The sequence below is a fragment of the Buteo buteo genome, chromosome Z (genome assembly GCF_964188355.1).
Source record: "Buteo buteo chromosome Z, bButBut1.hap1.1, whole genome shotgun sequence".
NCBI lineage: Eukaryota > Metazoa > Chordata > Aves > Accipitriformes > Accipitridae > Buteo > Buteo buteo.
The window spans coordinates 71,038,274-71,062,366 of NC_134204.1; the positions used below are offsets into that span (position 1 = coordinate 71,038,274).

Sequence of the window (24,093 nt, forward strand, 5' to 3'; positions counted from 1 at the left end):
AGAACAGTTCAGTAGGACAGAAAGGAAGAAAATAATAATGATAACAATAAACAAATAACAATAATAATAATAAAAGGATTGAAATATACAAAACAAGTGGTGCACAATGCAATTGCTTACCACTCGCTGACCGATGCCCAGTTAGTTCCTGAGCAGCGATCTGCCCCCCCCAGACCAACTCCCCCAGGTTATATATACTGGGCATGACATTACATGGTCTGGAATACCCCTTTGGCCAGTTTGGGTCAGCTGCCCTGGCTGTGTCCCCTCCTGACTTCTTGTGCCCCTCCAGCCTTCTTGCTGGCTGGGCATGAGAAGCTGAAAAATCCTTGACTTGGTTTAAACACTACTTAGCAACAACTGAAAACATCAGTGTGTTATCAACATTATTCTCATACTAAATCCAAAACACAGCACTATACCAGCTACTAGGAAGAAAATTAGCTCTATCCCAGCTGAAACCAGGACACTGAGACATACTGACTGACATTCATGCCCAAAGTAGTAAATATTTTTGTAGAAATTATTTTGACAGTGTAGGTATGTGGCACAGAAATAACACACCGTCTAAACTATAATGTGAATGTTTGACATCAGCTGAGCAGAGTTGTTACTACTCTTCTATCTTTCTGCTTGGAATGAGTTTTGGTTTGCAGATCAGAAAAGAATAGGATTTCCATCCTTATGCTTCCCTCATCACTTGGGCTCTGGAATGTCCTCATCTCTTCCTTCCCAGCAGGTGGCTTCTCAGTAGCAAATAATGCGAGACCTCTGAATTCCCACAGTCATTTGTTTTGATAAATGCTGAGACTTTTCTGTTAATTGCTGAATTTGTAGCATTCTCAGGCTTGGCATCTGGAGTAGGAAAACATTTTGTAATTCTGTGCAACATTAGTATTCTGAAGAATAGCTTTGACTTTGGGGAGAGGAAATGCCTCTAATTGCAGAATAGGTTGCAATAATGGCTTGATGTAGCATAGGCAAATTCAAATACTTCCTCTTGTTCTGGATTGTTGATGCCTTGTAAGTTGGTGAACAAAGATTTGTAATAATTATATCTGTTTAAGGGAAACAGTTATGTTGCTGGAAGTACTGATGGATATCTCTTCTCATCGCTAAACTTTACAGGATGCCTGGGAATGTTTTTGAGGGTATAATTCACCCTTAATTCATTCTTTCGTCTTGATAAAAACAAGATGTATATTACATGGTTTATTTTATAATCTGGTGTATTGACTTAAAGTAAAAGAATCTTGGCCTCTGTAAATTGTTGTGCTTTAGAAAGCTGAAAGGAGTTTTGCTGATTTTCAGCATATGAGAATCTGACCTTAACTTCAGACTGTGTAGTTAGATGTACTGCACTCTTAACAGTAATGCTCTCTACTGGAGTTAATGAAAATGAAAATTACTAAAAGTATTGAAAAGGAATTGAAAAATTCACCCTGCTGGAGTGAATTAACCCTCTGGAGTAAATGGCATGAGTCATTATTCTTCCTGTAGTACCTGTTGCATTTAAAACATAGTCACGTTTGCTATGAAGCACAAGGCTTGAAACTGCACTGCATATCCTTTGTGCTGCCCTGAAACCGCTCCTAAACTTGATGGCTCTGATTTCTTGCTGAGGTCGGTGGTCTGTTGCACCAGGCACGTGGTAGTGTATAAAGTGCCTGTGCTGTCACCTTCCCAAGGAGTCCACCTAGCCCCAACAGTTCCCTGGAGAAACAGCAACAGTCATACTCCCAGTGCTCATCACCCTGGAGTTTGCAGCCAGCAAATGCGGGCTCTGACCAAAGTTATCACAAGGTCCATGTCTGTGTTCTTATCCTTTCACTACTTGCTTAGAACTGAACTTCCTGTGTCGCCCATCTCTTCAAACAATTGCCCCTCTCTTGGGGCAATCAAACTTTGGGGCAATTGTGGCCTATTGCAGTCTTTGCACAGCTGAGTCAGGAAACATATGGTGGGAAGTATTAATGGGCATGGTCCTGGTTTTTCAGAGACCTGCCCACCTTTGATTTGAGCAGAAAATGTTGCTCCTTGCAGCTGCTGGGATTTGTTCAGATGGAAAAAGAAAAATTTGATTACAGATGAGTTTTATTTGATGTATAAAATGCAGTAATGAGTTGAAGACTGTCCTGTGAAAAAGGAGGAGAGAGTGTCTCAGAATGTGGGGGTTTATGATAAAAGAGTGGAAGTTGCCATAAGCTGGAGATGGGGAGCACATAATTGTATCACCTGCATCTGGTCCAGGAAGCTATTTATTAATGTGTTTGATTTTTAAAATGAGTACTTCAAATTTTTAAGACTAAATATGTGTGAGTACAGAGACACATTCCAGTTTAGGGTAGGCAGAGTTAAAGTTGCACTTCAGATACATGATGAGGACTTTGTCCGTGTTTCTCCATCTGCTGAATTTATCTTTTTTTAAAGATTACCTTTTAAAGACGGCATGTGTTTGTATAGGGATCATCTATAACACTTGCAGGCCCCTGTTGAAAAAAAAGCTGTCCAGTATTTAATCTGGTAGAAGCAGGTTTTTTTGCCCTGTACAATTTCAATGCACTCAAGAAAATGTAGACCACAGTCCTCTGGCCACCCAAAGGGTGGCCCAGTGCCAGAGTCAGTTGCTAGCCATAACCACAGCCTTTTCTTTGTCTTATTTTTCTGAGCATCTTAGCAGAAGACAGATGTAACTGAGGGTACTACGCATGCAAGGTTCCCTCTGGAACTGAAAGTTGGCATTCATGATGTGTGAAATGCTAAAACAAAACCACACTGACTGCAGGCTTGGGTTTGGGTGGCAGACAAAAGTTACAGAGGGAAGCAATGAACTCCTAACAAGGTTGCAGGTGGATTTGTGGCAGCAATGACTTGGTAGGGCATATGCGATTCAACTCTCTCGTTAGCAGCCCACCACCCCATCTACAAAGGCCAGGAGCGAGCTGAGAGTTCCCATTGGAGATCAGCTGCTAAGAGTTGCAGAAGAATCTTTTAAGTGAATTAATTTTAATCTACCGTTTTATTGACTGGGCTGATGAATGTAAAGTGATGTGTATGAAGGGGGGAAAAATACTCCTACAAGTTGATGAGCCTTGAGTCAGCTTTTACAGATCAGGCAAGAAATGAAGTTAGAGTTGTAATGATGTGGCTAGGGAAGTATGTGCCCAGTGTGTAATTGTCAAAAAAAAGACAAATTGAATGGTAGACATTGTTAGCAAAGGAATGGGGTGGAGTTGCAAAAAAGCCACCTCTGTGGCACATTATAAACTCACAGCGTGCACATGCTGTCTGTGCAGTGAGTGAGCTGCTGGTGAGTCTTACTGTAAGAGTTTCATGCAGCATTAGATCTTCAAGAAGGCATTTTCTTTTCTTTCTTTTCTTTTTTTTTTTAATCCCCCTTGTAATTCTTCCATGTAACCTATGTAAATTTATAGGGCTTTTTGTAGAGGATTGTAGAGAGTTTTCATTTATGTAATACTCCTACATGTATCAGGCCATCCGGTCCAGTAGACTCTCCAAGACAGGGACTTCTTCCAAGTCTTATATTTAACAAGATGCCCCAGAGAATTATTGCTTTTCATTTAGTTTTATTTATATTCACATTAACGAGCGGAGTATGTTCTTTAATGCATTGCACTTAAATTTTTCCAGAAATGAAAAATTTATTGTGTACTGATAGCTGGGAAAACAGTTCTGAGTTACTAGGCCATTCCTGGTTGAGCTAATGGTTTGTTTTAAAAAGAATAAGCCCTTTATTCAACTAGGTCATTCAGTAATCTATAACCTTTGTTAAAAGATCAGAAGAAACTTTGGCAGGCACTTGCTGAGAGTTACAATTTGTGCAGGTGAGCAAAATGTAAGTAAGTTAATGGCATTCACAGATAACGCCAAACAAAATGAAATTATTATTTGCCAAGTCATCCAGACAGTAGAGTCATTGTGCTGTTGTCACTTCACGTCAGGGTATGAAATTTTCCCAGTGCTGGCTCTGTGACAGGTAGTTGGCCAAAACACTGTGTTGTTTCTTGGGAGTTACCGAAGTTTGCTGTGGGTCAGCTCTGTGCCAGTGCATGCAGTGTGCATTGCATGGAGAGAGCTGCAGGAACTTTCCTCTGTCTTCGGGTGCAGGAGCTCGCTCTTTCTGAGAGTCCTCCGTGTGACCTGTGGCAAGGAGGCGGGTGACGGCTCCTGTGTTGGTCACCCGTGGGTCGTGGCACCCTGCAGTGAAGACGACGGGAGGGAATAGCTGGAAGAAGGAGAGAGTGTTACTGCTGCTTGTGGTACTGGTGCAAGTTGGCTGAGACTTAAGAACCAGAGGCAGAGGGCCAGGAGGTGACCAACAGGATCACAAATCCAGACAGCAGAGGGCTGGAGGAGGAATTGGGACTTACTTTGCAGGTGCTTTTGTTAAGCTCAAAACAAGCACTCACTGAAATGTGAGAGGTGCTTTTGGGTTAAGAATGCACATGTGAATAGGTCCACGGTGATTCTTGTGTTAAACTGATCACACTTCCAGGAGAGGATCAATCCATTTTGGTCTTTGTGTTGACACGTCTTGATCTTTCTTGGAGAGCAAATTGGTAGTTCTACTTTTAAAGCTGTTTAGCAAATGTAAAATTAGATTTATAAATACAATTGTTAAAGTTAAAATAAAAAATTAAATAAAGACTAACATGTTAAAATATAAATTTACAAATAAATTGTATGTTTGAAAAACAGCAAAACTGAATTATGGTGAGTATCTCCTCAAAGAGGAGACAAAAGTAATTTTCAACACCTAGGATTTTGCTCAGGGCTGGGTGGTCTTTTCAAAAGTGGGAGAAGATTATATGTTAAATTTGGTATTTCATAAGCAATTCCCACCCAGCCATTGCTTGCATGGGACACTGATACATTGCTAGAGTCTGTACAGGACATAATTGACCTTTTTCTTCTTCCCACTTTTGGAAGTCTGTCTTGGGGACAGAGAGAAAAAGGGTTATATGGAAAAAGTGTGGCATATTGGAGGGTGTAAACAGCCCTTGCTTTGCTAGCAAGTGTTACATAGCTCATGAGTTACAGTGATGCCCAGCTTTTATCTCCTGCCTTCCTAGGGAGGGCTGGAGAGAGAGGTTTTCTGTTTCCTTGCAAGTGTATGTTGAAGAGCTACTGCCCGTATGTTCACTGGGTGTTGCTGTATGTACACATTGTCTTTATTAAATCACCAAGTCAAACAAAATGTGATAGGGAAAGTGGCCCTGGAAAGTGAAGGCTTATGGGCAGAGACTGCTGTAAAGCCATGTCTCATGGTCAATGTGGATAGGGAGCAGTCCTGTGGTGCCTGATGCCCACCTGGCTTCTTGCTGTGCATTGGGAATATCTATTTTTTCATATGAATGATGTCATTTATTATTGAGTAGAGAACAGGAGCAAGGGAAAGTTGTCAAATGTCGTTGCTGCTGTATGCCTGACTATGTAGTTAGGGGCTTGGAGAGACCATGTGGAGTTCCCTGAACCTGCAAGTAAATGATTTTGTGGATTCTGTCAATGTCTCTTGAAATCACGACTGTTCATCTTCCCTCAGTGTCGTATAGCTTCATGCAGCTTAAACCTGGATATAGGTGCCTTGTATTCAAATTTCAGTTTGAAGGTTGCAGGCGCTGTTTTCTTCAAATATACCTCAAGTGTTTGTCACTCCATCCATGCTGTTTGGTACTTTTGGCAGTGTTTAAAATACTTAGCTAAAGGATGCACTGAACACTCCAGCCTTTCAAGCCTGACTGAAACCATCAGTTTTGTGTACAGTATCTGAAAGCTGCAGTTGAAATTGCCTTGTTTTGACTTAGACAATGCATAGATGTGTCTGCTGGTAGCTTGTCACTGAGTTTGTATGTATAAAGAAATCCTCTTCCTGTAAATAGAACAGCCTGTCCTCTTCCTTTTCCTTTAAATGCTTTTTCCTCAAAATTTTGCATTTCATCTCCTGAAACTTCACACAGCATCTTCTGACATGTTTTTCCTGTTGAAAGATCACCCCTTAAAAACACCAAATCTCTCCTGGTTGTCAGAACTTCAGGCTTAATTGTGTTGCCTCTCCAGGACTACTCATACAAATTTAGGATTCCCCCTTCCCCTGCAAGATAGTGTTTATGCTTCAGTTTGGCTTGCTGCCGTATTTTTTTTTTCTTTGGGGAATGTGGAAAACAAATACAAAATGGTGACTTGTAAGAGTTAGCTCAGCCCCTGGGGAATTTTGTGGGACAGGAAAAAGACACTTAGCCAGAGCACATCCTCCCTGCCGAATTTGAAGCATGTGACAAGGAGAAGAGGGGTGCGTAGGTACCTCCTGAAAAATGTGTGAAAATCTTTCATGGAGAATGTTAAAATCCCAGTTTGGGCAGCACTGATCTCCTGCCGTTTGTCTCCTCATATTCCTTAATTTGATTCTTTGCAAATACTTCAATCTTTCCCTTGATTTAGGGAATTCATTAGGAATTTAGGAAATTCTTTATTTTGCATGTTGTCTTTTTCTGTAGGTACTCCGTCAAACAATTAAAACCTTTATGCACCTTCCTGTTTTATTCCTTGTCTGAAGCCTTCATTCACCTTTTGATTTTACTGCTTGTCTGAAGTTGCTGGTTTGAATTCTTTAGTATACTTTTTTGTGCCATGCGATGTTTCTTCAGCTGAACCATGAGATGCTGTTTTTATGCAGAACCATGTTTTGCTGCTTCTGTCACCACAAAGAGAAAATTGAATGGTATTGTGTAGTGACTTGAGTTGTCTGAATAAATGAAGAATGTATCTCAAGGTCTATCCATGCCCATGGAAGGAGCCTCACTTCTATTGGCTGATTCAGAGCCTTTTTCTCTGAATTCCCTGAGGTGTTTGTACAGGGCTTGGTTAACTTCTGTATTGAGTTATTGTGTGTGCACTTAAAATAAAGCTAGTAGCCACTTGGAGATACTGGTCTTGCAGGCTTCAGTTGCCTGCTGCTTCTTGCAGGTGATAAAGTTTCCTGGAGCAATCTGCAGCACCTTGCTCTGTTTTTTTTCTTTCTAGCCTGCCCACTTCTGAACCAGAAAAACAAGGCAAAACAGTGCCATTTCACTGAATTTCATTAGTCACTGATGCTTTCTACTTGACTAGCCTCTTCTGTCTGCAGAGATCAGTACTCCTCACCTCGCCAGGTTCAGCTGAGCTTCAGGCACCACCTGTGAGGCAGTGAGGAGGCTGCCTAAACAATTAAATGGCTGGGGCAAGTGTCTTCTGGCAGTGGCAGAGCGTATGTGGTAAATTTCAGATTAGCTGGTAACAGACAGGTAGCTTTTCTCCTGCCGCATCTGCAGACCTGCTCTCACAGCAACCAGCTGACCCTCCTAAAAGCGTCAGTAGAAATGTTACAGAGACCTGAGGAGAGAGTAGGTTATGTCCATCTACATCTGTGTTGTGATAACATATGTAAGTGTGATAAGAATTCACCAGTTTTCTGTGTGGGGTCTTACCTTTTCTGGAGCAGGAGATGCATCTTTCCTCTGCCTGGACAATCACTTTGTTATCTTTGGTCTCCTCTGGGCTGATGGGCTGTGTGCGCCTTCCTCCTTAGTGACCACATCCAAATGTGTTGGGCATCTGCATTTTCAGCTCTGAGAATCTGCTTTATCATCCCTTTGTTGATTGTTTCCACCCCTTATCTGCGCCATTTAGTCAGGAATGCTGTCAACCTTAAAGATGCACATAACACTTCACAGCACCCAACGGAAGGTTTGGATTTGCTACGTTCCCACTTTCTTTCATCAGTGCAGTAATCGCTCTGTTCAACCACGGATGATGAATAACATGTTTGTATGCAGTAGTGACATGCAGTGCTGCTTCTTTTTCTGATTTGCAGACTAATGAAAAACAAACATCTGGCTACTGCTCACATTAAGATGAGCGCCAGTGTGAAAGGGGCTGGCAGTAAGCTGCATAGAGAAGTAGACCTTGATTTTAATGCTTGAGTTGGCATGGGAGGAGCGGAGTTGCAAAATCAGAAGTCAGTGAGCTGGAGAAGGGGGAGGAGAGGAAAATTGCTGGCTTTTGATGGCACTAGCATATACAGTCAGTAATGGCAACGGGCTGCAGATGGGAAGCTTGAAGTGCAGGAGATTTTTTTCAGTTGCTGGCGAAACTTAGGAAGTGCTACGGCATGCTTCTGCAAAGTAGGGAGGTGCGAAAACCTCCTGTGTACAGCAGCAGTTGCCACTGGCAAGTCATCTTCTGCCCAGGCACTGGGAGAGGTCTGTGCTTCCATGCCACAGGTCAGGGCTTGAGTATCTGTGTCAGGCTTCATGCTTGACCTGGTAGAGAGTAATTCTGAAAGGAGGAGGACTCTAAAGCCATAGTTGCATGGCTTATTAGTTCCTAATTAATGCGAGGTGGTGGGAATGAAATAAAGAATCCCTTGTTTTGTTTGCACAGCTTAACATCATGTAAATCCATGGTAAGAAGCTGTGGAAAATATCACCCCCATGAGAAATTATATTTTCAAATGCTGTCTTGCTTGAAAGCATGCTTTGTGGAGCTCAGGTAGAATTATAAAGTTGTTGCTTCCACAATAAAAGAAGTAATTGCTCTTGACTTTCAAAGCTGCGTGCAACTGGTGACTTTTAATTTTGTCTCCTTCATCCATTATGCTCAGTGTGTAACAATACTGTGTTATCTCCCATTTATTCCTGTCACATTCACAAGGTTGTAGAATAATTCACTTTCAAACATGTCCATCTGCTTTGGCTACATCAAAGAGCTATTTTGGACTTTGACTGTTTAAAATACCTTTTGAAATTTAAGAGCTCATTTTCGTGCTTATGGAGAGAGTGTGGGAGGGCATGACTTGCTGTAGGCCTGTAATGCATTGGGATAAACTCTTCTTCCTTTTCCATTGCCAACATCTTAGTAACAACATGAGCTGGAGTTTACGCACTGCAAGAAGTGTGATGGTCATGTACATTCTTAAACTTAGGGGAGAGCAAATGTGATTAAAAAGATGTGTTCCTAATTGTATTTGACTCCACATGATTTTTTGTTTGTTTTTCACAAAGTCCCTTGTTTACGAAGACTTGCTAAAGGTTCTTATTATATTTCTGCAGTGTGCAACTTCATGTCTCATGAAAAGTGCCTCAAGAATGTCAAGATACCATGCTCATGTATTGCTCCCAGCCTTGTAAGGGTGAGTAAGGACACACTGCCTTGTCTCTTTCTTGCAATAATAGCACAAATTTATCACTAGTGAACATAGTGTAGTACAGTGGTGGCTTGTTAATATCACAATGCTTCAAACACAATTGTGTTAGTCATCACTGAGGCTTTTATAACTGCTCCGAGGCAAAGTTACATTTCCTTTGAAAAGTCTCTGCTATGGGCAGCTGGGGGTAGTCTGTCTTTGAACAGCAGTTATTTGCATTCTTCAAATATTACTAGATGTTCTTACTTGCCTGTCATTACCTGGAAGCCTCACAATAATGGAGAGGGGTGACTGATTGGTCTCAGGGCTCTCAGAAAACCATACCATGTGTCATACTAAAGAAGAGCTCTGTACACTGCCAAATTTTTTACAGCAATTACATCTTACTGGGAAAATGCTAAAGCTTCTCTGCCTAGCAAAGGGGCAGCGTTTGGCTTCTACTGATTGCTGCATCTTAAGAATTTGCTTGTTCATTATGTCCAGAGAATAAAATCATTGCATTAAAAGCATAGGATTTCAAAGCCAAAAAATTAGAGAACAGGACTTCAGTTGATGGTAATAATTCACATTTATTTATTTTGGTAATTAATAAATACTTGTTCTCTGATGTCCTGTGACTTTTCCTCCCACAAGACTTCATGTTTAAGAGATTGCTTTTAAAGGGTGTGAAAGATGGATCACCTTTAAAGAAGGTAATAGGATGCAACTAAGGTACTAAGAAGCTAAATTGAAGAGAAAACAAAGTATATTATCCACTTGGGAACGGATGACAGAAAAGGAAAAAAGGGAAGGAGGAGATAGGAAACTTAGTAGAGAAGTAGTATAACACTGCAAATACCTTTAAGGAGCCATATGCAAAAGTCAAACAAGACATGGCTGTAAAATCAGTGTCATGTGCGTTACAGGCCTCACTGACTAAAAGCACATTTATGGGAACACATTGTATAGACCCAGGAACCTATGAAGGGGAGCTGATTCCCTTCTTTGTATCCTAAAAATATTTACAAGTTCCTTTATGTTGTGGAAACCTATTTAGGGGGTAAGATGGGAAAGTTTAAAACAATATATAACTTGAATTTCAGGAATTGGATAGAGAGAAATTAGCCACTTCTTTTTTTAAAATTTGCTTTGTCTAGATGATAATGCTGTTAGGCTTTGCTACACACTTCCTCTTCCCCATATACTTTTCGTCTTGAGAGGTATAACTTAGGTGTCAAAAAGGTGTCTGATACATAGAAAGTTGCCAGTGAAATAGTAAGAAATATTACTCTAAGTCTTAGAACACACAGTAAAGGGACATGTAGATAGTGAGAAATGCTATTACTCAGAATTAGCATCTACTACTGTTTCAGTATGCTGGCAATCAGTCATTGTAGCATGGGAAAAGGAACGATGAGTCAGATAATACAGGTATCTTTGCAAGGGCCTTTGGGGTACAAATCCAACTGGGAAACATTCATTTAATTCAGACTGACAGAGTTCTAAACATTTGTGACTGCTTCTTTTGTGAGTTTGCTCTAAGTTTAATTCATTGTTCAAAATAGTATCTGTTCCTTTTCTTTTGCATGGTAAAAATCCTGCATTTAAACTTATTAATATTTCCACTTGCAGCAAGTCATGGATGTAAGTGTCATTTTTTTGTTCTTTTGCCAGTCCCCATTCTCTATCTGCCCCAACACATGAATTTTATCTAATTCGTTTTTGTTTTCACATAAAATCCAACTATCCTTGTTGTGCGGTAGAACTTGTTTTGTCTGAGAGTTGTTGTCAGCCCCGAAAGCTGTTTGCGGTTCAGTGTTGCTGTATTTAGCCGCAGTCTTCTGAGTTACCTGTGTTGAGCTATAATGATTATGTTTTGAAAATTCTGGGTTGTACTATTCTTTCTGGACAGTCTTGTCCTCCTTGACGTAGTCATCCAAGTTGCAGTAATCCTGGTCTGCTGTGCAAGTAAAGTCTGCCATATAAGAGACGACATTTTGCGTGCAGGCTGTGTTGAAGTAAATATTGAACTTGGCATTTGCTTAAAAAAAATAACAGAGCAAGAATCAAATTGTAATCATTTATAGAATGTGTGGAAAATTTATTTTCTTAATCTCCCTGCTTTCCTTTCAGATTATTTATTATTTATTTATGAAAAGGTCCAGTGTAGGAGGGAACACTGGTGGGATTTATTTTGTGATAGTTCCTTTAGTATGTCAATATTCAGTGTATTACAGAAATTAATTTTTTTTTTTTAATCTCCTGGATTTCCTCTAGAGAAGATGCCAATTGTTAAAGCTCATCAGAGTGTGTGTCATCTGATACTAAGTCAAACTGTTAGAGAATAATTTTTCAGCAGATGTTTCATGGAAACTTATTCCTGAGAGTAGGGTTTCCTTCCCAGGGTCAAGTAAAGGCCCACAGAGTCACAAGCACGCCATGACCGCATCCAACCTCAGATCATTCTTGATGAGTTCACTGTTAAGGCTGCCCTAAGAATTTTTTTGCACTATTGTTAATCATTATCACCTGCATTTAGTATTCCAGACTGGATCCAGGTCATGATGTTAAAAACAAGACTTCATGGATCAGTCTTCTGGACAAGTTTGTGTTTTTATGGTTTGCAGATGATAAGATTTGTTTCACTGGTAAGGTCTCAGCAACTTTTCCAAATTCAAACCCTCTCTCCCCTACATTCCTGTAAGTATTTGCCTACTCAGAGATATGTTAAAAAAAAAAAAAGAAAAAAAGAAAAATACCCCCCCAACCCAAAAACCACCCACAAACCAAAATAACCCCAACAACAAAACCAAAAAAAGAACACCCCAAAAGACCACCCTCAAAATAGCAAACAAAAACCCACAAAATAACAATGAAAACAAAATCTCTTTGATAGGGTGTGAAATGTGAAGTTTTATTTTCCCTTGTTAGGTTGGAATTGAAGTTGTATTACAAGCTTTTTACCCCTTAGCTTTGCCATAGAAGTACATGTGTGTTTTCTGTATAATTGTTCTTTGAAAACTAAATGGAAAAGTGGTTTTAGTGATGTTAGGCATTTGCTATGCTTGTTTTTCCTCGTTGTGTTGGTGCATTTTTATAATGGTTTCTAAACATTTCCACTTTAAGAAGGTTGATAGGCTGCTCATGAAACTTTCTTGTGTGCTTTTGTTCTTAAAGCCAGGTTGTCTAGAATAGAAGAATGCTGGTTTAGGTCATTAGCTTCTCCTGAAGCTTTCTGTGCAAAAAGTAAAGCTTGGCTTTGTAGTTCAGAACATGGGTAGCTGCTGGAGTTTACAAGTTGTGATAGTGAATGGGAAGTTTGTGGTTCTTGCAGAGGTGGCTGCATGGGCAAGCAGGTGTTGCCTCCTGACCTGAGTCTCTCCCTCTGGCTGCTGGATTCAGCTGTGTGGAGGTGGTTATTTGGGTCAGTTCCTTGTGAGATGGAAGAGAGGAAAAAAAGATACTTGGATTAGGGTAAATCCCTCTAACTCCCCTTATGATAATCTATTCTGTATTGAACACTTCACACAGATACACAAGAGCAGGATCTCATTTTTTCTGCAGCTGAAGGACTTCTGTACTGGGACACAACCTCTTTTTTGTTTACTTTCTCTCCTTACCTCTGTTCTCTGCCCAAGAAGCAATGGGAAGGTACTACAAAGTGCAAGACAAAGACTGTCAAGGTTTGGTTACTGCTTCATTTGCCTTGGAATAATAAAACCCCGAGTCTCATTCAGCTGTCAGAAATGTCTAATGGGTTTTTGTGTGACTGCCTCAGAGAATTAGCTTTTAAGTAATGTTGCTGCACATGGCTCATAGACCTTTAATAAATGGGAAAGAGCTTTACAAGCTGGGAAGAAGAATTTGATAGGGTTGGATTGAGTGGGAGTTCTGGAGAGTATAGGAGAAAAAAATCGGAATCCAATTTTGGAAAAACATTCATTGGTGGTAGTTGCAGATGTTGGAGGTTTTCTATCAGCATGGGTTAAAAAATGCTTCAGTGAATGCTTGCTGAGATTTTGCTGCTTCTCCCAGCAGACTGTCATAGAAGACAGGCTGAAATGCAATGTTTGTGAATAAGCTGGTTGGCATGTTATTGTTACATCTCATCTTCATATTACTGTATTTTTGGCATGCATCAATCAAGGGACTTTTTATCCTGCCCCCCTTGTATCTTTTTGGCAGTGGTATTGGTGGAGTTAGATCTGTAACGTGAACTTGACTTCACAAAATATATGCTTAATATTTTTCCTCTTTTACATTCTATATTATAAAAACAAGTTTGGGAAAGTTCTTTCTTCTCTCTCTTCTTCGCCTTTTATTTGCCTGTGATAAAGAGGCTTTGCTGGTGTGAGGGTTTTTTCACAGGGTGTCCTAACAACAGTTGGACCCCAAGCTGATCTTTTTAGCAGGGCCTGTTGTGATAGGACAAGGCATAATGGCTTTAAACTAAAAGAGGGTAAATTTAGACTAGATATAAGGAAGAAATTTTTTATGATGAGGGTGGTGAAACACTGGAAGAGGTTGCCCAGGGAGGTGGCAGATGCCCCATCCCTGGAAATATTCAAGGTCAAGTTGGACGGGTCTCTGAGCAACCTGATCTAGTTGAAGATGTCCCTGGTTGTTGTGGGGGAGGGTTGGACTAGATGACCTTTATAGGTCCCTTCCAACCCAAACCATTCTCTGATTCTGTGGTTTTACCTGGGTGCTTGCTGGATACCCCTGACCACCTTCACCAAGAAGGTCCGTCTGTAGTTCTTGAAGACTTGACCTATACCTGTGCTGTTTAAGCAAGGCAGTTGCTTGGAGTTTAGCAGCCACATGGCATCATTTAGAAGGCAAATGAGGTGTAAAACTGCTTGCTGGTAATCTTAGCACTGCACCACGGTTTCCTCCTTTTCCTCCCCAAAATGATAGTTCCTTTAACCTCAGGGTTAGCACCCCCTAGTTCATAAACTCAAGAGCTCTTATTATGCTCTGTTGAAACTTGATGCAAGCTGCCTGGCAGCCTGTGAACTCTCAGATGAGCCCCGTAGCTTTATCAGTGATTCTTGAGGTTCAGAAGTGGTATGGGATGTCACTCTGTGTGTTTCTTTTAATTCTTAATCTTTATCTCAATAAAAAGAGATGGACATTGATTTCCTCTGTAGAAATAAAAGCAAGGAATGACTGCCTTTTGCATATCGTTTGCTCTTTCCGGTACAAAAAATGCTAGTCCAAGCAATTCTTAATTGTGGTGGAAAGCTCTTACACAAGTCTCATTTTCTAGCAGAAGTATCATTTATTTCTGATTTAAAGTGGTATGGAATTCACTGTATAGTTCCCATCACAAAGGGTCTTTGAGCGCTTATAGAGAAGGCCTAATGTCCTGTCACAGAGATCTGTAGGATGGAGAAAAAAAAATCCTGGATATAGTGAGGTTGCATATGGATGTGTGCATTATTCCCCTTCATTAGCCCCAATTAAAATTTTGATAACTAAGTATTTGATTTTCTCATCTCTCTTGTCCTATGATATGTTGAGACACCATTTCATTTTTGTTTCTTATCTGATTTCAGAACTTCCACATGGAATGTGTACTTAAAGTTGCTTTTTAAGGTGAATGGATACATCAAGTGCTCAGAGGAAGAATGTCAATTTGGACACAACTGACAAGTAATTGACAGGCATTGTCCCTAAAAGGAAATGTAGAAATAGAGTGCATTCAAGTGCATGCAGTGTGTTTAAGTTGTAGAAACCTCATGCTGTTAAAGCAGAGGTTTCAAGCAAATAAAGAGGCTCTTCATGATTACTGAGTAATAAGTAAGTAATTGAAAAGATGTCAATACTGGGAAAAGTTGACTCACAAAGTTCTTAGCTTCTCTCAGAGAGGGTGTGGTTTAGATACTTGATTAACCTGGACAGAATAATTACAGGGTCTACTCAGATATGATCACCATATCTACCTCTCTAGAGCAAAGGTTTTTGGTGTCAGAGTGAACCTTAGGAGCGTTATATAAGGAAATACTTTTGCACTGATGTATGGAGTTTGTGTGGCAAGGTTTTGGGGGGGGGGGGGGGGGGCTATAGGGGTGGCTTCTGTGAGAAGCTGCTGGAAGCTTCCCCCATGTCCAACAGAGCCAATGCCAGCCGGCTCCAAGTTGGACCCGCCGCTGGCCAAGGCTGAGCCCATCAGTGACGGTGTTAGTGCCTCTGGGAGAACAGATTTCAGAAGGTGAAAAAAAATTGCACGGAACAGAAACTGCAGCCAAGGAGAGGATCAAGAATATGTGAGAAACAGCCCTGCAGACCCCCAGGTCAGTGCAGAAGGAGGGGGAGGAGGTGCTCCACGTGCTGGAGCAGAGATTCCCCTGCAGCCCGTGGTGAAGACCCTGGTGAGGCAGGCTGTCCCCCTGCAGCCCAGGGAGGTCCACGGTGGAGCAGATCTCCACCTGCAACCTGGAGTGTTTGTATCCTTGTTTCTGTTACCCTTTCCTACTTGGAAGCTGATTAGCCCCGCACTACTGTAGGTCCTGCAGCCCTGCTTTCTCAGTCTCTCTAGTGTGTTTTAGTCCTGCCAAGTGTGAGTCTTTCTGATGCGATGAGGAAGGAGATGGGTGTGGAAAAATAGTATTTAGACACCGGTCTAGGAAAAGTTTTTAGTAGGTTGTTCTTTTTTAAGACTGCCGAAGACAGCAGCTGTCACTCTGGCATTTGGTATATCTGTAATTCTCTCATTCCCCTTTGAGCCTGGAAGTCTTTGGCTCAGGATTCAGGCTAAAAACTTTCTTCTGCTTGAGTTGGTAGAAAAGCAGCTGCAGCTGGGTGAAGAATAGGCCTTTCTGGAGCTGTGTTTTTTCCCACTGAGGTATCCTGAAGGTCGCAGACCAGTAAGGCTTGACCTGACCTGACTCTATCCGCGAACCAGAGGGTTTGTTGGTTGCTGGGCTGCTCTGTATGTAATGATTCCACCTCAGTGGAAGAGCACTTAAATTAATGATCTGGTGTTGGCCACATGCTCGATGATAACCTGTGGCATTTCAGGGTAAGGAACAATTTTAAAAGGCACTACCAAAAGAAAACTATTCTATCCTTTCTTTTTCTTCCAAAGTTTGGATGTTAAGAGCAGTTTGTTGCTGTTCTTTCTGTATGATGGAGAACTGCTGTGCACTTGCACAGATTGCACTGAAGGGGTTAGAATCGAATTTTTTGGTTTCTATAGAATCAAATTTTATTACAGGCCGAGTTCAACTTTTACAGGAATATGTTACATTCTGTAATGCTTTGGATTTCTTAACAGATGGCAGGAAACAAAATAGGAGCTAGGAGTATCTTGTCCATGAGTGCAAAGTCATTCTGCAGCTTATGCTGGAGTGTTACCACTATACTTTCTGTCGATGGGCTTCTGATCAATACTATAAGGGCACTTAGATGTCATTTAATGGTATTACCAGCAGAAATTTTCTGTTTTTTTCTGCGGAAATTGATTTTAGTGGTTTGCATAAAGTAATTTAAGTAGTAGTATTGGAAAAGTGGTTTTAAACTCTCATAAATTATTAACTTTCTCTCTGTAGGCCACCTTATATGTCTGTACCTTGCTGTACTTCTACAGGTGGATATAATTTAAAGAATAATATGTAACATTGCATATTCTGACATGCTGCCTCACTGGCCTTCCCAGTCTGAGTTTTGATTTTTTTTTTAATGTATTGCGTGCTTGGAACTTGTTCAGCAACAAAAGAAATGTAGGAAGCTGCATGATGTGATTGGTGAGTTCATTATGTTGTACTTGCTCTTTTTTATCTTTCCGTCTTACGCCCATCCCATTTCCCACCAGGCTCTGCAGTGGTCGTATACCTGTCACTTCTAAAAGATCACTCATAATAAAGTTTCTTTGGCTTGTTTCAGAAAGGAAGAAGTTGAAGGAACAGATTTGTTGTCATCCTCCCCTCTCCTTTTTCTTTTTCTCCACCCAACATTTCAATCAGAAAGTTGTTCTCTTCTTTTTGGCAGTGACTTGAGACTTCAGAGGATTGTCACCAGCATCTGAACAACTGCAGAATTTAGACTTGGTCTCCTTCCCTTGAGTCTTCTAGATAAGTACAGTCAGACCCTGAATAAGTTTGACTCCTGTCAAAGTCCTTTCCCAAAATAAACACTGTTTTTCACAAAACTCTACTTTGATCTACAGAACGTCCTTTTTCTTTAGCAGTACCTTTCTGTGACAATAATGAAAAGCCTGCATTTCTATGCCAGGTGTAAGATAAAATAGCCAGACTCATGGCTAGGGGAAAGAAAAGTCCTCTGTGTTTCAAACAGGGAAGTTCATGCTGGGTGTCCAAAGCAGGCTATTCACCACTCCAGAGCTAAGAAGGTCCCCTCTGCATCTGATCTCAAAAGGAATACTGCTGCCTTGGGGTTGGCCAGCTCCGCTGTGCCTGGGTCTGTGGTGAGAGTAGGGCAGGCAGATGACTTCAAGGTGACACTTGAAACCTGAAGACAGGTTGAGATGTGCAGAAAAGCTTTCATGACAAAATCCCACCAGGACTTTTCAGTACCCCTCACAATTGTGTCTGGCTGGGATTGTGCTCACATAGCCATTCTCATTATCTCTTTCTGCACCTGAACTCATTGTGTAGGATGAATTTTGGACAAGTGGCCTTCTCCCACCAAGCTGGGATTGGACTTTTATTTTTGGAGGAGCTAGAGTGAGAAAACAGCTCTGGCACTTTACCTCCAGCATAGCTGAGCCATTCTACATTGTATATTACTGTACAGGGAGGTTTGGTTTTTCCTTTCCCCTGAAGAAGTAGCATGAAAGTGCAAGGAAAGTGGGTGGGGATTATGAGCCTTGAACTTAAGCTGAGATGGTTTGATTAAAGTTTTCCAGGCTCTCCAGGATTTTTTTTTCACCCTAAGGGTATATATTCTTTTTATAAACATGTATTATATGACTGGAGTATTCTGATTTAAGAAAAATAAATAATAATGCAAGCCAACCATGAACTTTGTGTCAGTCAGAGCTGGAGGGCTGCAGAGAATGAAATTTCTGTTCAGGTTGATGGGAGTAGGAGATGGACCCCCAAGCATGGTTTGTCTGTATTTTTAAATCCTGAATTCATATGTGAAGTAAAAATTTGAAGCTTTTGGAGGCAAGGATGTTTTGTAATATATCATGTTGGAGAGACTGATATGAAATCCTTTTGGAAGGCCAGCTGGCAGTGCAGCGTGGTAGGGAGGCTGGGATCTGGACAGGCAGTTTCCTGGTCAGTCAGGGACCAAGGATTCCTCCAGACAACATGGTCTGCTGGGGCAGTGAGCTGGTGACTCTGCTTGACTGGTCAGCTCCTGTGCATGGTCTTGTTCATGTCTGATAACACAGGCATATTTCACACCTCTCTTCATCCTCCTTTACCTCCTGGAGATTGATTCTGAGGAGGACTGAAGGAACCACATGCTTTGCAGTTTGGGGGTTAGTGATTTTTCTGGATTAAAATTCCAGCAATGTTCCTTTCTCCTTGTGTTACATCTGGCAAAACTTTATCTCACTTATTTTATTGCACATGCTTGAAGTACGGGATTGTTTAGTGTAACTGTCCCCATGCTTTCAGAGGCAGAAACACTGGTGGCAATTAGACCTTTATAACTGGAAGCAACTTTCTGTGTGTCATCAAATTCTGTGTTCCCAGTATGTGTGAATTTGCTGGTAGTGGTTCCCAGGAAAACCCTAATATACAAGGAGAAAAATTCAAATCCTGCTCAATAACTTTGGAAGATTGTTTACTAGTACATCTGGGGGGAAAAGAAGCTATCTGTGACTACATGAATCTTAAGTCATTATTTCCAACTTTTTACTGGGAATGATTAATTTCATTTCATACCTAAATAATCATTTGTCAGCCTTTACTAGAAATATTTTTGTGTGTGTGTGATGCAAGAACCAGAAGAGAAATCTGATATGTTTGTCATATCAGGAATGGCGTGCGAGATGCATAATACTAAATACCTAAGTCACAGCAAACTTTTATGGAAGTCATTTGGATTCTAGAATTTTAAAGATGCAATTATGCTTCTTCCTTCTAATGTGAATGTCAGTTTAACAAAGGTGTGCGACTTGTAGGAAGAGTGGCCTCTAGAGCAAGTATAAAGCTCAAGTATGTTTCTTATTCTTCATTTTTCACCTTTTCTTCTGTTCTTTTGGTACCATCAATTTGAGTCTTCATTTTTATTCACTAAACAAGAAAAAAACTCCCTTTTTAAGATAAGTGAATAGTATACTAGAAATACATTTGCTAAAACTGTTGGTACAGCTCTTGGCAAGAGCTGAAATGTATTGTCTTCCACCTACAGTCAACAGGAACCTCAGCATGGGTGTACTTCAAGAGCTGGATCTCTACCTTCCTGGCTTTGAGGCTTTGGGGGGGCAGGGAGAGACCAATGCCTTTGTCCTGATGAGCCAGCTGGCTGGGCTATATTCAGGGAAGAGCTGAAAGGCATGTGGAGAGTACTGGACTGAGCTTTTAAAAAATGTCTTGAGTGTGTCTTTAGGGTATTTTGTGTACATGTGCAACTATTACTCTTTAATCGTCTTTGATTCTATTAAGAATACTTAGGAGAGGAACTGTGATTCCAGGTAAGTCGCATGGCACTGAACCCAAAGGAAACTCTTGGATTCGTGGCGCTGTGGATCACCAAGAAGCTAACCAGCACTTTAAAATATATATATTACATATTAAAACCCAAGAATTTTAAAAAATATTTTTAAAAAAATAATTATTTAAAGTAAGTATCTAAAATTTATTTTTAAATATGAAGTTTTATTAAAAAGGTTGATTTGCCTGTATATTTGTTCTCAGGCTTAGTTAAGTTTATGTTTTTATATACTGTCCTGTCTGGCATGATAAAGCAGTTTCTGTGAATTGTAACTGGCACTTTGAAAGTTGTGGCTGATGATGTCTTAATGTGTTCTTCATTGCCAGGTTCCAGTTGCACACTGCTTTGGACCTTCAGGACATTACAAAAGGAAGTTTTGCACTGTGTGCAGAAAGTCACTAGAGTCACCTGCCTTTCGATGTGAAGGTAACTTAAAAAACTCTGCTTGTATAGCCATCTGTGTGTTATCCAGTACTGTATACTTTGCCTGCCTTGCATACCTTGGGTGTATGTGTACACACACACACACACACACACACACACACACACACATATGCACTTACTGTGTTTGAGAGATTTTTCGGTTGTTTATCATCCACTGATTGGTCATGGAAATGTGTACTTCAAATTAAGGAATAATAAATCAATAACCTTCAATAAACCACAAACTTTGTCAGACACGTATGCCCTTTCATCTTTCCTTCAATTTACTTTGAGCAAGTCTGTGGTGTTGGTGTGCAATGAATCCATGCCCAAGATGTGCAAAGAATGAGAAGCTATTATGGCAAAAGAAAGACTTGTCCTGTTGAGGTAATTTATTTCTGTTTCCAATGGAACCTTTTGATACAGGGAATCATCAGGTATTCATGTTTCTAAAACCTCCCCCTTTCTACAAAAGAATGGAATAAAACTTTTCTGTGTTACTGGAATCAGATATCTGTTGCTTGTAATGGGGATGACGTGCCTTCAATGGAAAGATATTTGAAAATATTATTTGTCAAAATAGTACTGCTCTGAGTGTCCTGACATGGATTCTCTGAAAAAAACAGTAATTAAAGAATTCACCCAAACACCAGAATTTTTATTTGAAATACATGTTGGCATGAGTACTTAACTGATTTTGACATGGGGCAGCTCCTTAATTCTCCTTTGTCTCCCCTGTCTTGAATGTCTAGCCATTGTTCAGTTGATGTTGTGAGGTTGAATTGAATTTAGTATTTTGAAGGAATATTACCTGTGAACTGTTTAAAAAAAAAAGATAGAGTCTACTGAGAGAAGAATCAATTCTGTAGGGATTTGAGATGCCTTCAGAATTGCTGTTATGCTAAATATGTTTTATTCAGTATGATCACCTGTGTGTATGTATAGGGGAAACATTCCTCTTTGATAAGAGAATTTGAAACGAAAATTTTTGCTAGCTGTGTCCTCTTAAGTCTTGAAAATAGCTTTAGTTCAGTGATCTATTTTAGTTAAAGCTTTTTAAATTTTGCTTTCATATTCCTACTCTCTTAATTATACTGTATTAGTGTTGTACCCATTGCAAAGGAATATTTATTATATTTATTTTTTCAGACGTTTCCATGTAAGTGTTCTTAAACAACAAACACGTGAAATTGCATGTTGTATTTAAGTATTAAAAATGCCCGGACTTTTTTTTTTCTGGTTCAGTGAAGGTTCTGAATTGTGTTCATCACATGGATTAAACAGTTTTCTTCATTTGTGTGCTGTGACTTATTTGCTATCCCGTTTTCTGAACACCAGTAAGTCTATGACTTCTTTCTCTCATACTTTTCCAAAATGTAGCTTAAAAAGGGCAGTTATGTTCATAAAATGCACGAGCTTCTTCTTTTACTCTTCAAAAATACTTTCAGAATTTGTTTTAGAAGTCAGCTGTTTGAAGTTGTAGAGCTTTTAAATCCAGATGGAGATGTTGAACTTTCTTCCTTTTTTTGCTTACTTCTAATGACTTAGCTTAATAGTACAAGTCTACTGTTGGTTATGATGTTCTCTTCTGATATTGAAATTTAAAGAACTTTTCCTGGAATCTTTGCCATAACTAAGATAGGAAAGAGAGTTAAGATGAAGTTACCTTTTCTAAGCAAATGATTGACATTGTTAGATGTTCTTTTAAAATAATTTAAATAACTTGTTTAGGATGCTTCATGTCTTAAAATAAAATAAATTTTCTTGAAAGGAAATAGAACATTTTCCGACAAGTACTAAATGCTGTAGGTACATGTAGGCTCTCAGAAATGAGCATGCATGTATATTAATGCCTGGTGAGATAAGTCCATACACTTCATTGGCAAAAATTACAATATTTGGACTCCAGATTCTGCTGACACTTACTAATTGCTTTGGATAGCTATTTTTGCTGTAGAATTCACTGGTAACAGTTGAACCTGGACTTATGATGGTGAGAGTTGGGCTCCCTTTTCTTTCCAAGAAGGGCTGGAAAGAAAAAAAAAGGAAAGGGAGGAACCCAAATATTTTTTTTTTTTAGTATTGGATCGTTTACAAAAGTTTCTTACTAAGCATCAACTGGGAGCAGTAAGTTACTGGGGAGGGAGGCAGTTAACATTTTAAAGGTTATTCTGCCAAGCTTATGTATCTGAAATAAACCAACTTGGTTTTTTGGTAACCATAAAGGAATTCACAGCACTTTCATGACTAGCTTGAACAGAAAACTGTCATTCTCTTCTCAGATAAAGAATTGCGTAGATTACAGAAAGGCTGATAAAGATGAAAATTCTTTTTGTAGGCCCTCTGATTTGACTTGATCTTTACATAATAAAAACTTCATCTTTCCTATAAGTGGGATATCTATCTTAAGGGTTTAACTCCTGTGACACTCCTGCCCTTCACATACACACGTTTTCTTGTTAATTCTGAATTGGGGTTGGTGTTGGAAGCAGCAGATGTGAATTAAACCAAGGGAAAAAACCCCTCTGTGTTCTTACAAAGTATAGCAAAGGGCGGTGTGTGCCTGTGTTACCAGAATTAACGATAAAAACCCCAATGTTTTTGTTAATTTTCCAAAGCTGTAATTTGGTCTACAGTAAATTTTAACCATTAGTGAGGGTGTGACTCAAAGCATCTAGCTTTCCTGGTAGCTGAATTGGCAAAACTGTAAAATATTCCTGTTATATCTATGAATATGGAGAAATGTGAGCAGAGGAGAGACCGTGTCACACCTTGTATAAAAGTTCTTGAAGTCTCGGTGAACACACATAGTGTGGGGAGTTGTACGTGAAAGTTTGTGACTGACTTAGTAAGCCCTGTTAAAAGAGGCTTTGCTTTGGTGTGGTAGGATATCAAGGTCTTCTGCAGGATTGGAATAATACAGTGTTAGTGTTGATCACCTTTTCTGGAGTCCAGAGAGTGATTTCAAAATAAGGTATTATTCTCTATGTAATTTAATACTGTTTTCAAGAGACTTTCAGATAATGCGGCTAATGTGTGGTTGCCATCTTTCAACCTTCAGGTTACAGTCTTCAGATTTTTGTGATGTGCTTGGAGCAATAACTTGTTTGAGCAGAACAGAAGAAAAATATTTGAAGAATTTGACGCTTGCCTCTTACTTTCATTTACTCAATGAAAAATTGGATGCCTTCCCATAGTGCTTGTATACCCAAGTCTTTAAAAAGCAGCTAGAGGAGGGTCTCTTTTATCCATCTCTGTCTATGAGGTCTGTAGAGAACTTACCTAACTCTTCCAGTAATGAAGCTAGATATTGAGATTTTAGTTGGTTTGTTTTTTTTTTAATGACTGATCCTTTGCAGCATAGCATTTTAGCTGGGTTTTTTGGGGGTTTTTTTTGGTAGATTCTCTTTTCTTTCACATCTGATACTTCAAGTCAGCTTTTAAATAATGAAGTACTTTATCCAAAACAAGCTTGCCTAAAACTTTTAGGCTTCACTAAAACTTTTTGAGCTAGAGTATCTAACAGGTATTTTGGAAGACAATGTTAAGCTTACTTAAAAGAGTGTGCTGAAAAAACGATTATTTTCCTTTTCCCAACAATGAAATGGTGATTTACTGTATGCAGCCATGGCTTGGGCAAATATTCTTCGAGATTAGCATACCAATTGGTTCTGGTCAGGTTTAAAATTAAATCCATTGAGTGTCATCTGGCAATAAAAAAGATTTATTTCCTGAGTAAAACACACTTTCCGGCTGTTGCAGTCTGCCTGAGAACGATATCCTCCAGTCATTTTTCACGTCCTGATGTCAGCGAACGTCGTGTCCCTTTGCAAACACGAGCGAGTCGGTGCTCGTGC

General features: G+C 39.9%; 1 protein-coding gene across 3 annotated transcripts in view; it reads left to right on the forward strand.

Moving 5' to 3' along the window:
• DGKQ (diacylglycerol kinase theta) overlaps positions 1-24,093 on the forward strand; it is a 101,701-nt gene that overhangs the window by 18,026 nt on the left and 59,582 nt on the right. For all 3 annotated transcript variants that reach the window (XR_012648844.1, XM_075019621.1, XM_075019622.1), the window contains exons 2-3: positions 9,108-9,187; positions 20,140-20,239. Coding sequence is in view for 2 of the 3 variants with exons in the window: in XM_075019621.1 (XP_074875722.1) it covers positions 9,108-9,187; positions 20,140-20,239 (180 nt within the window). In the remaining variant the exon portion in view is untranslated. The remainder of the gene's footprint in view (positions 1-9,107; positions 9,188-20,139; positions 20,240-24,093) is intronic.